The sequence below is a fragment of the Arachis duranensis genome, chromosome 7, assembly GCF_000817695.3.
Source record: "Arachis duranensis cultivar V14167 chromosome 7, aradu.V14167.gnm2.J7QH, whole genome shotgun sequence".
NCBI classification, from domain to species: Eukaryota; Viridiplantae; Streptophyta; class Magnoliopsida; order Fabales; family Fabaceae; genus Arachis; species Arachis duranensis.
Genome location: NC_029778.3, coordinates 59807232 through 59824058, shown reverse-complemented (window position 1 = coordinate 59824058; position 16827 = coordinate 59807232). Strand labels below are relative to the sequence as shown.

General features: G+C 27.9%; 1 protein-coding gene across 2 annotated transcripts; it reads right to left on the bottom strand.

The window, feature by feature from the left end:
- Positions 1-10023: 10023 nt before the first annotated feature.
- LOC107459178 (uncharacterized) lies at positions 10024-12430 on the bottom strand. 2 transcript variants are annotated; one of them, XM_016077393.3, is made up of 3 exons: positions 11958-12430; positions 11242-11318; positions 10024-10413 (listed from the first exon to the last, which is right to left on the bottom strand). In XM_016077393.3, exons 1-3 carry the CDS (start codon positions 12176-12178, stop codon positions 10388-10390), a joined length of 324 nt encoding a protein of 107 aa, XP_015932879.1. In that variant the 5' UTR covers positions 12179-12430; the 3' UTR covers positions 10024-10387. The 2 variants fall into 2 exon arrangements, with proteins under 2 accessions (XP_015932879.1, XP_015932878.1); XM_016077392.3 differs by lacking the exon at positions 11242-11318.
- Positions 12431-16827: the final 4397 nt, after the last annotated feature.

Genomic DNA, 16827 nt, shown 5'->3' with positions numbered 1-16827 from the left:
TATATATATATATTATTTAAAAATTGTATTTTCTTTCATATTTAAATAAAAATTATGCTAAACTATTGTTCCAATTTTTTTTTTGTTTAATTTAATCTCACACAATTAATAAAAATCTTCTTATTAAGTTTTATCTAAAAATACAATATATATATTAAATCAAGTTAACAAAAATAGAATATTGTAATACTATTCAATTATAAAATTTATTTAGTTGAAATTATATTTTTGAATTTTTTTCTACTCAAATTTAATATTTATTAGTAAATTACAAAATTTTGTACTACATCTATATTTTGATATTTAATTCTCAAACATAAACTGAATTAAAATTCATTTAAAAATTAATTGAGAAAATTGTTATAACTATATTACATAAATAAAAAAAATGATTAGTTAAACATAAAAGAAAATTATATTTTTCATGATAAAAGAATTAAATTACTAAAACATGAAAAGGTTGTGCATTACATACATGAATAATGATTTACCTACCTAATCAAACTATATGCATGATAAAGTAACTTAATATAACATGACTTTTTTTTTATATATTCCAAATGTAGATCAAGGCATACATACAATATCCCTAAAAATAAAATATATTTTAAAAAATTTACATAACTTAGATCAATCCACCATATATTAAAAGCTATAATTGACTTTTATTCTATATCAAAAGTTATCATGACTTACAACCAAATGTCATATTAAAATTATTTTAATATTTTAAAAAATTATAATTTTATTCTTTATAAAAAATTTTTTAATAATATATTTGAATATAAATATTAAATATGATAAATTTATATTCAAATGATAAGTTTATATCTAAATATAAAATGAGATATTTTATGTGATTTCAAAAAATGGAGAAACAACATGAAAGGAAGGAGAGTGGATTGAATCTTCTAAGGTAGTAGTAAATGTTAGTTCTTTGTCTAAAGTTTTTAACTTATTTATATGTCTGTCTTTAATAAGTTGTATATTTTACACGCAAATTGATATACCTAATAAAAAAAATCCTAAGTTCGACAATTCTACAGTAAGTATGAATGGACAAGACAATATGAATATGTCAAATAGTATTGATGCTACGGAGTCATTAAATTTGTATAGAACGAAATTATGTAGTTTGAGTGAAAATGAGAAAGTGTTTAATATAAATAAGAACAATAAGAATGAAAATAATTTGGATACGCACCGACTGAACGAATTGGACCAGTATTCAAAAACAAGAATTCAAAGTTTGTTTTAGTATTTCTAAGCCTGTAAAAAAATTCTGAAAGTAAGAAAGCAGTATGTTATACAAAAAATAATAAGATTAGTGATAAAAATGATTTCGTCAAACTTACTTGCAAATTTTTTTATGGTTAATTTTTTTTGTTAATTTTTTACATAATTTTTAATTATTTTTTATATTTTTTGTTGAGTTAATTTGTTATATTTAATTAAATAGGTTAAATTTTGATTAAATTTTAGTTAGACTACTAAATTATTGAACTAGTTATTGTATCAGTTCTTTAATTAAATCGATTCTCAGAAAGAAAAGTGTATTTAAAAAAATATAATTAGAAAGGATATCTAATTAAAAATTTTGATTTAATATAGAAATTTAATTACAATTTTTAAGTTATAAAAATTTAATTAAAAATTTAATAAAATTATAAAGACTAATAAAATACTTAAACCTAAAGTATATAACTGTCACCAAAAAAAACCTAAAGTATATAACTGGGATAAAAGGATTTAGCGTATAGTTTTTTTTCTAAAATACTCTTTATCATATATAATTCATACAAATCAACCTAAAGTATATAACTGTCACAAAAAAAACCTAAAGTATATAACTGGGATATAAAGGATTTAGCGTATAGTTTTTTTTCTAAAATACTCTTTATCATATATAATTCATACAAATCATATTTGCTATTTTGAAACTCAGAATAAAAATCTCTTATTTAAAAAATAATCTGCTAACCATCTTCATTAATTTCACATTTACTATTATTATATGTATTGAAGTTATAAAAAAATAAATTAACAATATTATAATAAATATTTAATATTTAATATATCAATATTATAATAAATAAATAAATATTTAATATTTAATATTTTCATATTATTTAATTTAACACAGTCTAATATTTTTGTAAAAATTTTGATTATTTTCATATATTATTATATATATACTCCACAACATAATATTTCGGTACACCCGTTCTGTAGCTTGACATCAAGGTGAAATAATAGCACTAAAAAAAATTGTAATGTACAGATCTCCGATCTTTAAAGATTTACGGATTTTGAATGAGAAGAAGGCAATGACAACACGTGTCCATAAGTTATGTAAGTGGGTGCAGTGTGAAATTGTGTGGAGAATGATTTGTGTTCACTACAGAGCCGAGCTTCCTACACTGAGGCAGGGGAGGCTCCGTTGGCTTTTAAATTTTTTTTTGGACAAGCTTCATATGCATAAGTGGACCAATACAAGTCTTTGCAATGAATGGATCTGAAGACCAAAAAATTATCAAATGATGTTATATGAAGAACATATAATTGAGAGGTTTCTGACCCAAATAGAAAAAATAAATAAATAAATATATATATATATGATAAAAAAAATTATTAATTTAATATAATAAATGTGAGTTAAACAATATTTAATATGTGGTTGGGCACGTTATATTAAAAGGAAAAGTATAGATAATAAATAACAGTTTTGAACAATGTGTAAAAAATGTGAATTAATAGGATTAAAAGAATAAATTAATTTTAAATTTAATTAATAGCATTAAATTAGGGTGTAGTATATTTTTATTTGATTGATGGTTATTCATGTATGTTGTTTAAGATGGTTATTGTTTACCTAGTCAATTTTGCCAAAAAAATTATAATGAAAAATTTTAAAATTCTTTTAAAGGTGACTTATTTTTTCTTTCTAAGTATTAATGTTAATTAAAAGAAGAAAAAAGAAAAAGTGAGCTTGGTTAGTATGAATGTGGTTATGCCTCCGATGTGAGAATAAAATTGTTGACGCGTGGAATGTAAAATAAGAAAACAATCGGTTTTCAGTGTATTTTAAGTGGAGGTGATGAAATAGTGGTAGTTATGAAATAGTGGAAGAAGTAAGGACGAGACAAAATGAAAATGAGATTCATGATTAACGCAAACAAGTTGTTAATTTGTTGTGGTGAAAAAAATGTCACATTAAACTGCAAATAGGAGAGCGTAAATACTCAACCATAAACTTTAGTCCAGAAACTTCAACCATGAGCCCTGAACCCCAAAACAGAGAAAATCGAAAGAACCGAACTCGTATCCCCACTCCACGAAACACGATTTGTATATCCATGAGAGACGAAATGATGTATACAAATTTTTAGAAGACAAATCTGAACCGTAAAAAATCAATTGATTTGCTTATTTCTTTTGGGGACAGTACACAGCAAGACTAATTTTGCTAGCTGAACCCCGCATGCGCAACCTAAAAACTCCTTACCGCAAAAATGGTGAACCATCGGCGGGGAGCCCAAGAACCAAATTCTATGAACACCATATCCGAAATCGTAAATCGCAGTTGATTTGTGTATCTCGTTTAGTGAAATAACACCGTAACACTGTATTAATACCAATAACAATATTAATTAGCTAAGACAAAAAATATTAATTAACTAAAATATGAATTTAATTTTAATTGTGATAAGTTTAGAAAATTCCAAATTAATTTGATGATGATCAAACATTATTAAAGTGTTTAATTACAAAATTATTAAGTTGAATTTTAATTCTTTTGTTGTGCAGATTTTGTTTTGGGCTAAAAAATGATAAGCCCAATATGAAGTTAATTTTCAGCCTTGTGCAAAAATATTTAAATATAAGTGGCTGAATTAATGCTATGCTTGTTGAGCCAGAAAAAATAATTTGAAATCCAACAAAGTGGGTGGTCCGAAATCAAAAAGGAAATGGGACAAAATGTTTCGGTTACCCATTTAACATGGTGGAATCCAATTTTTAATGAAATGAAAAGTATGCCTTCCACGGATGCCTTTCTTAATGGGTTGTGGAATTTAAATTTGGATTAATTTGAATTTATTGCATGCCTTGGTAATATGGGAGAGAAAGCTCACATTGGTTTGATTGCCATCATTATTCTCACACGATACTAAGCAAGGAAAAGTGGGAAATTAATTCATTTTTAATTTCATTTCTCAATTACATTGAAAATTTTTTTTCTTCTCTCTTATTGTTTCGGTCATGTCACAGAGAAATAGAGGAAGCAAGTTATCAGAGATGAGACACTGTAGCAGTGAAGCTATGTACAAGCAAGAGGCTATTATGATGATGGCATTAGCAAAAAGAAGATCTACAGTATGGTGTAGTTGAGATCTTTGCCACTAATGGTAAGATGTGGTGAAGAAGTCTCAAGCTCTCCATACCCAAAAATGGAAGAAATCCATTTCGGTCAGAGAAAAAGATTCCTTGGGTATGACTCGTCTCTACTTTCTGATCATCCATTATAGGAGGTAGCTACTGTAGCTATGTGGAGGAAGAGACAGAAGATAGAGTAGATGGAGCTGTCAAGCATCAAAGACTCATCAAAGGTCAGGAATCCTTCTTGGAGAGCAAGTCAAGATAGAAGGCCCGGATTGATGAAGTTTGGTGAGAAGGGATGAAGAAGAGGTAATTCCATGTTAGATTTTTCATTCGGTTTTCTCTCTTCTCTCTCTGTCCGAACCGATTTGATGTTTGAAGAAGAAGAAGTTGGCTCGATTTAACCGTTTCAACCTTGGAGGCTTCCCCTTCTATAATAAGGGTGAACAGTCAAAACTTGAAGTAAGGTGAAAAGAGTGAAAGCACAGAGTTCTCATAGCTACCCAACCTAACAGAAGTTCTTCTCCTTCATGTATTTCATGTTGTAATTTTCTGTTTAGTTTTGTCTGTCTTGAGTCTCATGGTGAAAAAAGGCAAACAAGTGTAAGGTTTGTAAGAAAAAGCCATAGAGCGAAAAAAGACAGAGGGTACAAAATTAAAAGAAAAATCCATAGATGTCCTAGAAGTCCTTTGTACATCTGTGTTGTGTTTCATGATTCTGTGGAAATTCCCTTGCAAGTTGGGTTAGCACTTAACAGTTGAAAGCTTGGTAGGTGACCAAGTCAAGTTCAGGATTGGAGATAGATTCTAGACTTGTCCCGGATAGGAAGGGTAGTTCCTAGGAAGAATTGGTGATTGTAATCTATATGATCATAGTGAAATTTTATCATAGTTGTGATGGAGATTAGATGTAGACTGCATTACACTTAGCAGATGAACCAGGATATTTCTTGGTGTAATTCTCTCTCTTCTACTCCATTTCTATTTCTGCTGCGTAGGAGACAAAACTGAAAAATATCTCTTACCTGGTTACGAGATAAAAAGAAAATGTCTCGTGACTAGGTACGAGACAAAAAGCAAAAAAAATCTTCTGAAGCTATTTTAAAGGTCAAAAAATTACACCCAACAAAAAGGGGCTAAGATTCAAGTCTCCCTTCTCTTAACCACTGATAACCATCAAATTGATATAATTATTTTTTAAAAAATTATGGCATATGCATTTTTTAATTGATGAAAAAATTGGTAACTAATTCTCTCTCTATATAGATATATGTATAAAGAGAATTTTTTTCTTGTACAATTCAAAAATGAAAAAAAAGTTATGTGACTTTCTTTAATTCATTTGTAAACTAATATTTTAAGATAAATTTTTGAGCATTAGCAACTTTTAGTAGTTTTGGTCATTATTTAGCTAGTATAAATATTAAATTATTTTTAATAAATAAATTTTATTAATTTATGTATATAAAATTTGAAAAATATAAGTATAAACTATATTAATTTATGTGTACAAAATTTTAGTAAATATTGATATAAATTATATATTTTTGTGTATAAAATATTTGTAAATATAATTATAAATTATTATTGGTTAAAAATAATAATATTTGCTGGTAGTCATGTAGCATTACTCATATTCTAATTCAACTTACCATTTTTCTATTTTGCATACTTATTTAACTATTTTTTTATTAATCTGCTAAATACTTTTAAAGTCTAATAGTATTTAATTTATATATTGGTACATGTATTAAAATGGCTAAAAATACAAACAAAGAAAAATTTTATAAGAAGAGACTAATTATACAATGTTTATATACAAATGGTCCTTGGGTGTGACTGTAGGAAAATTGACTTGATTTTTTTTTTAATTTGCAATTAAGTGAAATAATTACATGAGCGAAAAAATTTAGAATAAAAAATTGGAGAGTTATGTATTTATAATGTACATTGTCTTTGATTCTTAGAGTAAAAAGCACAATTCTTTATTCTTAGACTAAAAAATATAATTCAACTCCCTTATAATATTTTTTAATCGTATGTAAATTAATTAAAAAGTATTTTCATTTTTTTAAATTAAATTCAAAATTATAATTTCTATTACAATTAAAAACTTTAATCCTAAAAATAATTACTTTAGGATATAAAAATTAAATATGAAGATCATGAACTCACCTTTGAATCAATACTCTGTTATTGATTTTATTTAATTAATAAATATTACATACTAGCTAATATGTATAATTTAGATAGTGTGACAATAATTAACACAAACAACTTAAAATGAGTTAAAGAGGAGATTTTTTAAAAATTATAAGGGAGAAGAGTGTATATTTTATAAATAAAAGAAAAAAATATCATTTTAGTATTTTTTAAAGAAAAAAATAATTTTTTTAAAATTTTATTAAACATATTTTTTAAATTTCTTAAATTTAATAATATCTTAAAGTTAAATATTGGATTTTTTATGTGTAGTTCAAGAATAAAATTATTGAACTTGTATACTAGTTAACTAGTGATGAAGTTTAGTTTGAAAAGACTTGATGCAATAATAATATCTAATATTTTTATTTTTTTAATAATTTAAATAATTATTTAGGGTGAAAATTGTTGAAAAAATAATATGGTGTAACACTATTTTATAAAAAAATAATTTACAATGCACTATTAACTACAAGCTTCAATTAAAATGTATGGACCACCTCTAATATTGATTTATACCGAAGGAGCAAGTCATCCATTAAAAAATATAAACATAAATGAGCATTAAAAAAAATAAGCCATTCTTTTTGCAATAAATATTTAATCATTAATTTTGTGCTGAATAAAATTATACATTCAACTACTACTCAAAAATTAAAACAGTAATTTATGTGGTTTTAAGCTCTAGATTACATTTAACTACCATTCTTTTCCTTATGACTAGTGAAGTGCCCCGTGCGATAAGTATAAGAAAAAAAATTAATATTAAGATACAGTTAAATTAATTACTTAATATAAATTTTTACTATAAATTTTTTATATTAAATTATATCGCATATTTTATTTTTTAAAAAAATACAAGAATTTATAAGAAAAAATTAAAAATAAAAGATGATAATTTCTGTGTGTTTGGATTACAGTTTGTAAATGAGAGTTTGTATAAAATTGATTTTGTAAACTTGATTTTGATAAAAAGTAAGTTTGTATTGAAGTGATTTATGTTTGGCTATCTTTATATCAAAATAAATTATAATACAATAAATATTGTTTGAATTACACTATTCAAAATCACTTTTAGATAAAAAATTACTAAAATAGATATCAACTTAAATAATTTTTTTATATTATCCAGTTATTTTAATTTAGATATTTAAATAATTTTATTAATTAATTTTATAATAAAATTTATATTTATTTATTAAAATAAAAATAACACATAAAAAATTAGCAAAATATATTTTATATTAAAAATAAGAAATATAAATTATATATAAGACTATCTAATCAAATATGTTACATTTTTCTTAAATTTTAAGTATTAACGTAAAAATGTTAATTTAGTATTTTTTACATCATATTTTTGTTCTAATATTCTCAATAATCTTATTTTTAATATTATTTTAGAATTCAACGTTTATGATTTTATTAATACTTTTGATTAATTTTTTATTTAATTTGGCTTTTTTTAATGGGATCATGATCTATATTATAAAAAAATACAATAAAAATTTATATATACTAGAATTATAATTATAAAAAATACTAAAAATAATAAAATTAAATATCTACCTTAGTAGTGATGAAATAAATCTAAAAGTTCTTGATGATGTGTTTTATATAATATATTTTTAGTTCTCTTAGTACTCTTTTTTAATATCCTATAATTTTTACTATTATGATTATTTATGGTTAATTTGTTGTTTAATTTACTTTACCTAATGGGATCAATAAATTATATTATAAAAAGATAATAATAAATATAATATACAAAAATTACAATTATAAAGGTATATAATGTCAAATAAAAATTTAATAAAAGATAAAAATAATAAATAATAGAAAAAGAGAGCTTATATAAACAGAAATAATAAGAATTTTATAAATAATACAATAACATGTCTAAAGGATAAAATTGGTAAAGAAAAAATAAATGTTTACTGTAAATGGCTAAAAGCTCGTTAGTGAAACGCATAAGCAAAAATTTGTTACTTCTTGTAAATGTGATTTTAAATACAAAATCACTTCTACGTTTGTTAAACAAAAAATTAACCCAACAAAAACATGCTTTTTCTCTTTGGACGGATTTGCCAAACACACTATATATCGTTGTTGTGCTCTCTGCTTTCATAATCTCATTGCATGTTCTCTTTGTGGCAGCGACTCAATACTTTTCAGCAATCTGCTCTCTTCCGTCGCTTCCTCTTTCGTATCCATCACTACAGCATTAAAAATCACTACGAACTCTACCGCACCTACTGCCACCACCACCGTCATAGCATGGTCCACTACTGTAGCAGTCACCATCTCATCCACCACTGCAACCCTACTACCAGCGATAGTGTTGCCTCCACTGCGATGACTCCCCTAAAGGTTGGAGCCATCAGGTATAATGACATTCTCTATCTTGGTGCATACCCTAACTATATAATCTCTACTTCCGACTTAAATTAGGAACAATAAGATTTATAAGAAGAAGACGAATAAAAACTACCGAAAAAGAAGAAGATATACAAAAATAGAATTAGTGAACAGAGAAAAAAAAAGAAAAGAAACTGAAGATGAAGAAGTAGAAGTTAAGAACCAAAGAAGAGGAGGAAGAGATAAAAATGAAAACAGAGAATGGAGAGAATTCCTTTTTTAATTTTAATTTTGTATTCAAATTTTAAAATTTTAGGCGTGTGTGTACATGTAAATTGTAAAGCAAGCTAAGAAAGGGAATAAAATATCAGATACGATCATAAAAAGTGTGGTGTAATGAAATTGGTTTGATGTTGAAGTGTAATATAAATGTATGATGATTAAAGGCAATAAAATTTTGGTGGATAAATAGTCATGAAAAATGTGGTGTAATGAAATTGGTTTGATATAGGAATATAATATAAAATGTGATGATGATTAAAGGCATTGAAATTTTGGTAGATGAATATGTATAATAGAAATTGAGAATAGACCTGATAGATGACACGTAGAAATTTCACTATGAGAATAACCTTTTCAATGTATGTTATAGGATAGATTTCAAGAATTATATATATACATACAACTATTCATTGTAGATAACTCATTTCACAAACCATAAAATGATTAATTATTTGGATATATCTATTTGGGTTCAGCTTTATAATAACTTGCGTGTAATATTAATCAAATGGGATAATTTGTAGGTTTGGCCAGGAAAAAAAAGTCAAAGAAATAAAGTATAAAAATGTCAATAATATAATAATAAACTTAAACAACAAACAATTATTGGTTAGAAGTTGTGAAATGCAATCATAACTTCCTATGCAAATGTGTAGGTGTCAGGTTCTGTAAAGGATAAATGGTCATCATTATACACATTAAATGTAATTGAAAATAAAAGAAGATCAATTTATTACTTTGATGGTTCAATTATTCCACTGTGATTTTTTGAGAATTTGAATTTATCTCTTGAAGGGTGCAAGGTGTAACAATCTCAAAATGCTTTATAGTTTAAATGAGTGAAAGGTGAAACATCCAATCTTTTGCAATAATGACCAAAAAAAGAAAAAAATATTAAAAATTTACATAGATAATAAAATACATTTTTAATATCAGTTTCAAGATCTTTCTTTTAATGGTAGAGTGTTGGAACCCCATATCTCGGCCATAGAGAACTTCATTTACCGACCTGAATTCTCCTGCCACTTTGTCCTCTGTATCCATCACCACAGCGACGAAGACGACATCCCTTGCAGTGGCTGCGACCACCACCAAAACCATACCATCATCCACCACCAAAATAGCAACCTCCGCAACCACTGCTTCATCAATTCTAGGCGTACATGCTTTAAATGGATTCCACCTGGCCGATACCTACAGCATCACAGCATTTCATTTACTCATCATAATTTTCAAATTATTCAGGTTGTTTAAATTAAGACCGCTTTAAACAACTTTCTCTAGTTCAACGCAGGGGATTAAAAATTACCAATACATGAAAAAAACCGTTTAATTTTAAAACTTAATTCATGTTTAGTCAGAAGAAAAGTAAAAACACTTCTAAGTGTATTGTTCATGATCCATCAAGATATTCTAAACACAGTAGATTAATACAACATACATTTCTCTGTCGCGAACTGCTAAGAGATTCAACAACATTTTTCATTTTTGGTTTGTGACTAAGAATTATCCTGCAAAATATCACTTGTAAGAAAAAGAAAATTTTGGCTATGTTCATTGATACATTGCATACAGAATTGTGCAATTGAAAACTTACATGACCAAAATACACCAAACTTAAGTTTATCACAGTTTTACAGTCAAAAAAAAAAGGAAAAAATCATACCTCTTAGGCCACACTACAGTGATAAACTAAAATAAGGGTTTCTAGGTAAGTTTATATCATTCTTTTAAAATGATGGCACAACAACTAAACATGAATTTTGATTATACATACATAAATAGCTCACATAAATGAAAATGCAAGGACAATGTGTTAAGCAGAATGAAAAAATTACAAAAAAGAAAAGGCAAAAATTGTCAAATTCCAATGAAAAACACTACAAAAATAAGATCTGGAATTGATTATGATTCAGAAAAGGAAACAGAGGAGCAGCAACACACAGACAAAACACATTGCCAAGGTTCATTAAAAGGATCAAATCAAACAGAAGAAACAAAAGAAAAGAAAAAGAAACTAACTTCTTTGGCACCCAATTTGAACTGTTTCATTCAATTCAAAATGTTGAAGAAACCAAATTGAATAGTTATTATTGTTCCTGCAACAAAAATAACAGAGCACCATTGTAACTTAACCCATCATCAAAGACATTCCAATTCACCATCAACGCAATCCACAAACAGTTACTGACCTCGAAAGAAACCTCAGTAACGGCTAAAATAACAACAAAATTGAAAAAAGGATTCCAACAAATGCAGAACACAAAACGTACTCAATGCAGCAAAGCTCAATGATTTAATAACTAATTATATAGGAGAAAAAAATCATAGTCAAATTTCTCATCAAATATTAAAAAGCAACTTAATTTACCCAATATCTATAAAAATTAATAGGAGGGCCATATTGATATTTTCATAAAAGAAAAAATGAATGTGTAGGGATTCAGATTTCAATTTTCATAAATCAAGATTACTGTTAAAATATTAAAGGATAAATGGTCATCATTATACACATCAAATGTAATTGAAAATAAAAGAAATCAATTTATTGCTTTCATGGTTCAATTATTCTACTGTGATTTTTTTGAGAATTTGAATTTATCTCTTGGAGGGTATAAGGTGTAACAATCTCAAAATGCTTTATAGTTTAAATGAGTGAAAGGTGAAACATTCCATCTTTTGCAATAATTGACCAAAAAAAAGAAAAAAATTAAAAATTTACATAGATAATAAAATACATTTTAAATATCAGTTTCAAGATCTTCCTTTCAATGTTAGAGTGTTGGATTCCCATATCTCGGCCATAGAGGACTTCATTTACCGACTTGGATTCTCCCGCTGCTTTATCCTCTGTATCCATCACCACAGCATCAGCGACGAAGACGACATCCCTTGCAGTGGCTGCGACCACCACCAAAACCATACCATCATCCACCACCAAAATAGCAACCACTGCCATAAATCAACCACCGGTTGCCTCAACAACGACAAATCTCCTGAAGCTTGGAGCCATCACGAACAGCGTAAAATCCTCCACATCTGCTCTATCACAAACTCTATAATATCCACTTCCAACTTAGATTAAAACCATAAGAAGAATAAGAAGAGGAATTGAAGTGAACGGAAAAGATGAAGTAAAAAAAGAGGAGGTAATGAAGAAGAAGAAAAAAGATCAAAGAAGAGTATGAAGAGAGAAAAGGGGAGACAGCTAATAGAGAGAGAACGTAAATAATGGGAATGAATTTTTTTTTCCAAATTTATTTTGAATTCAAAATTTAAAATATCACTGAATTGTGACGGACAAACCCAGAGCAATATGAGAAACGCCACGTAGAAATTCTACTATGAGCATAACCTTGTTTTGAAGGAATGTTATAGGATTACATGCATCACATTACTGCATACTGCAACTAACGAAACGTGTGACGTTCAGAACCCGTTTGACTTTACGCCACCAAGCCAGCTCCATTGCACCTTTTATGAGCTTTGGCCACCTCCTTTGAGTCAGCTGCATAGTGCAATATAAAATCAATACGTGTCAACACATGAAATAAAATAATAAAAAAATCTGTATATCTGTGTAAATTTTAATCTGTATACTAGTACAACTCTAGTACTAATTAAAAAACTATTGGAAAATTGTTTATGAGGCCGGTCTAATAATGTCAAAGGCTCATAGCACAAGCAACCACTAGGCTATTATGATTTTTGTTGTACATGTAGATATATGTCTTTTAAAATATTATATAAATTATATTAAATATTTAATTATTTAATAGAATAAATAATTAAATTAATTTCTAATTAACAATATCAGAATTTATTGATGTGGTATTTTATATGATACCACAACATGCACCTAATAATCCTAATTGATAGTAATAATTAATTAAGACTCATAAATATATATTGTAGCATCATTTAATATATAATATCAATAAACTTTAATACTGTCAACAAAAAAATGACGGAAAAAGCACCGTGATTAATTTAACATTTTTAAAAAAAGAATTTAATTAAATAAATTTTTCGAAAATCAATTTAAAGAACAAGTAATCTTTTAAAAAAGAATTAACTATTTGCTGTTACTTAATTAGATGTGAGCGTTTTTGTTAAGGGTGATATTATACGTACAAATTTTTTATCAACTAAATTAATTAAATTAATCTAAAATTAACAAAAATCATTCTCATCATTTTTATTCATTTATTCACCCAAATTTTAATTAAAAAAGTTATAACTGTAGCATTTTTCTTCCGCTAATAACCTATCAATTGAACTACTGACATGGTAATTCGGTACCTTGACCGAGTTAATTTGCGAGTTGGCTTTGAATCCTTCGATAAATATTGTGGTTCAATTGGAACACAAAAAAGGAATAAATATTAAATAGTAATCAGGATTCAGGAATTTCGGTGGTAGATTTGAAAATTGTTGTACCCTATGAGAGAAATAGGTAGTGAAGCGTGTACAACGTGCTTCGCACAAGCCACTCGCCGCTACTCTTATTGTTTAATTTCTTCCGTGTAATTAAGGGGCATGCATGAAGTGTTCAACTACTCACAAAAAGAACAACAATAATGTTGTAATATAAATAATTAAAGAAGATATAATAAATATAAAATAAAAAATTTTAGTATTATTATTCATTACTATCACAATATAATTAATATATTAATATTGTAGTATAAGAAAGAGAGAATAATATAAGAGAGAGAGAAGAGATTGTTGTTATTAATTGATTATCGTGTTTACAGAGGTTTAACCTCTAATTTATACACATAAGGGATCTTTATTTTCAACTTTTAATTAATGTTCCTTTAATATTCTTCATTCTTGAGAATATGAGCTCCACATAGAAAATGGGCATTCACGTTCCATTCTTATCACAACACTCTCCCTTGGATGACCATTTAAGATTATTGCCTCGTTAAAACCTTACTAAAGAAAAATTCAGTGGGAAAAAATCTTAGTGAAACAAAAAGAGTACAATATCCTTTAGTGATAGGGACTGCCTAATTAAAAATATTGTCAAGAAAAACCAAATGAGAAAAAAACCTGACCAAGGAAAAAAGAGTACAGTCTCCCCCTCTTGTCAACATCAGTTGATGTCTCGAAATCAGCGCATCCCAATCTTATGTACTAATCTTTCAAAGGAGAATTTTGGAAGTGACTTTGTAAATAAATATGCTAGATTGTCACTTGAGCGGATTTGTTGGACATCAATTATCCCTTGATTTTGAAGATCATGAGTGAAGAAGAATTTAGGAGAAATATGCTTTATTCTATCACCTTTGATGTATCCGCTTTTAAGTTGAGCAATGCATTCTGTATTATCTTCAAACAGGACAGTTGGAGCTATCTTATGATCAGTCAGTCTACATGATAACAGAATATATTAGATTACACTGCTTATCCAAAAGCACTCGCGACTAGCTTCATGTATCGCTAGTATTTCAGCATAATTAGAGGATGTTGTAGCAATCGTCTGTTTCGTGGACCTCCATGATATAGCTGTTCCACTATATGTAAACAGGTATCCTGTTTGAGATCTCCATTTATGTAGATCAGACAAGTATCCAGCATCTACATAGCCAACTAATTGTGACTTGGATCTATAGGGATAAAACAATCCCATATCAACGGTTCCATGAAGATATCGAAAGATTTGCTTGATTCCACTCCAATGTCTTCTGGTTGGAGAGGAACTATACCTTGCTAGTAAATTCACCGCGAATGATATATCGGGTCGTGTATTATTAGCAAGATACATTAGCGCTCCAATGGCACTAAGATATGGTACTTCAGGACCAATGATATCTTCATTTTCTTCTTTAGGACGAAATTGATCCTTCTCCACATCCAAAGATCTTACGAACATTGGGGCACTCAAGGAATGTGACTTATCCATATAAAATCTTTTCAAGATCTTCTCTGTGTATGTTGTTTGATGAATAAAGATCCCATTTTTTATATGCTCGATCTGCAGGCCGAGACAAAATTTAGTCTTTCCAAGATCTTTCATCTCAAACTCTTCTTTTAGAGTTTTTATAATTGTTGGAATCTCTTCAAGAGTTCCAATGATATTTAAATCATCAATGTACACAGCAATTATAATGAATCCAGATACAGTTTTCTTTATGAAAACACATGGGCAGATATCATCATTTTTGAATCCAATTTTGGCCAGATACTTAGTAAGACGATTATACCACATTCATCCAAATTGTTTCATACCATATAAAGATCTTTACAATTTGACTGAGAATAACCCTTGCGCATATTCATTGGATGGTTTAAATATCATTAGTCCTTCAGGGACTTTCATATAGATATCCCGATCTAATGAGCCGTATAAATAGGCTGTTACCACATCCATTAAATGCATATGCAATTTATGATATGCAGATAAATTGACCAAATAATGCAATGTTATCGCATCCACTATAGGGGAATATGTTTCTTTATAATCTATATCGGACCTTTGTGAAAAACCTTGTGCCACAAGTCGCGCTTTATAGCGCACAACTTCATTTTTCTCGTTTCGTTTTCTCACAAATACCCATCGGTATCCAACAGGTTTTACATCTTCAAGTGTACGGACTACAGGTCCAAAGACTTCATGTTTTGCAAGTGAGTCTAACTCAGCCTTCATGGCTTCTTTCCATTTTGGCCAATCATTCCTTTGTCGACATTCTTCGACTGATCTTGACTCAAGATCTTTACTTTCGTGCATGATATTTAATGCCACATTATATGCAAATATTTCATTGATAATTGTCTTATTTCCGTCTCATTTCTCTCCTATAAAGATATAATTTATCGAGATCTCGTCATTTTCACAATTTTCAGGTACTTGAACGTCTTCTGGCGTTAAAATTATATCAGAATTTTGGAAAACTGCAGGTGTCTTTACTATGTCTTTTTCAACAGGAATAATATTAACCTCTTTTTGCTTTTGAGGATTTTTGTCTTTGGAGCCGATATGCCTACCATGCTTCTGGCGTGTATTTGCTTCAGTGGCTATTTGTCCTACTGGGACATCAATTCTAATTGGGGCATTTTCCGCTGGTATATAATATTTGATTATCCTCTTTGTATCGAAAAATGCATCAGGAAATTCATTTGCTATTCTTTGCAAATGTATAATCTTTTGAACTTCTAGTTCACATTGCCCTGATCGAGGATCTAAATGCATCAACGATGATGCATTCCAATTAAGTTCCTTTTCAGGAAGTTTATTCTCTCCCCCTAATGTTGGAAATTTTATTTCATCAAAATGACAATCCGCAAACCAGACTTAATAAATATAAAATAAGAAACTCTAGTATTAATATTTATTACTATCACAATATAATTAATATATTAATATTGTAGTATAAGAAAGAGAGAATAGTATAAGAGAAAGAGAAGAGATTGTTGTTATTGATTGATTATCGTGTTCACGGAGGTTTAACCTCCTATTTATACACATAAAGGGTCTTTAATTTCAACTTTTAATTAATGCTCCTTTCGTATTCTTCATTCTTGAGAATATGAACTCCACATAGAAAATGGGCATCCACGTCCCATTCTTATCACAACAAATAAGATATTTTTCGTACCATT

What these genes read in the sequence shown, in the direction of transcription:
- LOC107459178 (XM_016077392.3), bottom strand. Translation starts at nt 12,178, where the DNA reads ATGGCAGTGGTTGCTATTTTGGTGGTGGATGATGGTATGGTTTTGGTG. An exon ending in TTGAAACTGATATTTAAAAT is followed by an intron (nt 10,414 to 11,957) that starts GTATTTTATTAT and finishes GTGATGCTGTAG; the next exon opens with GTATCGGCCAGGTGGAATCC.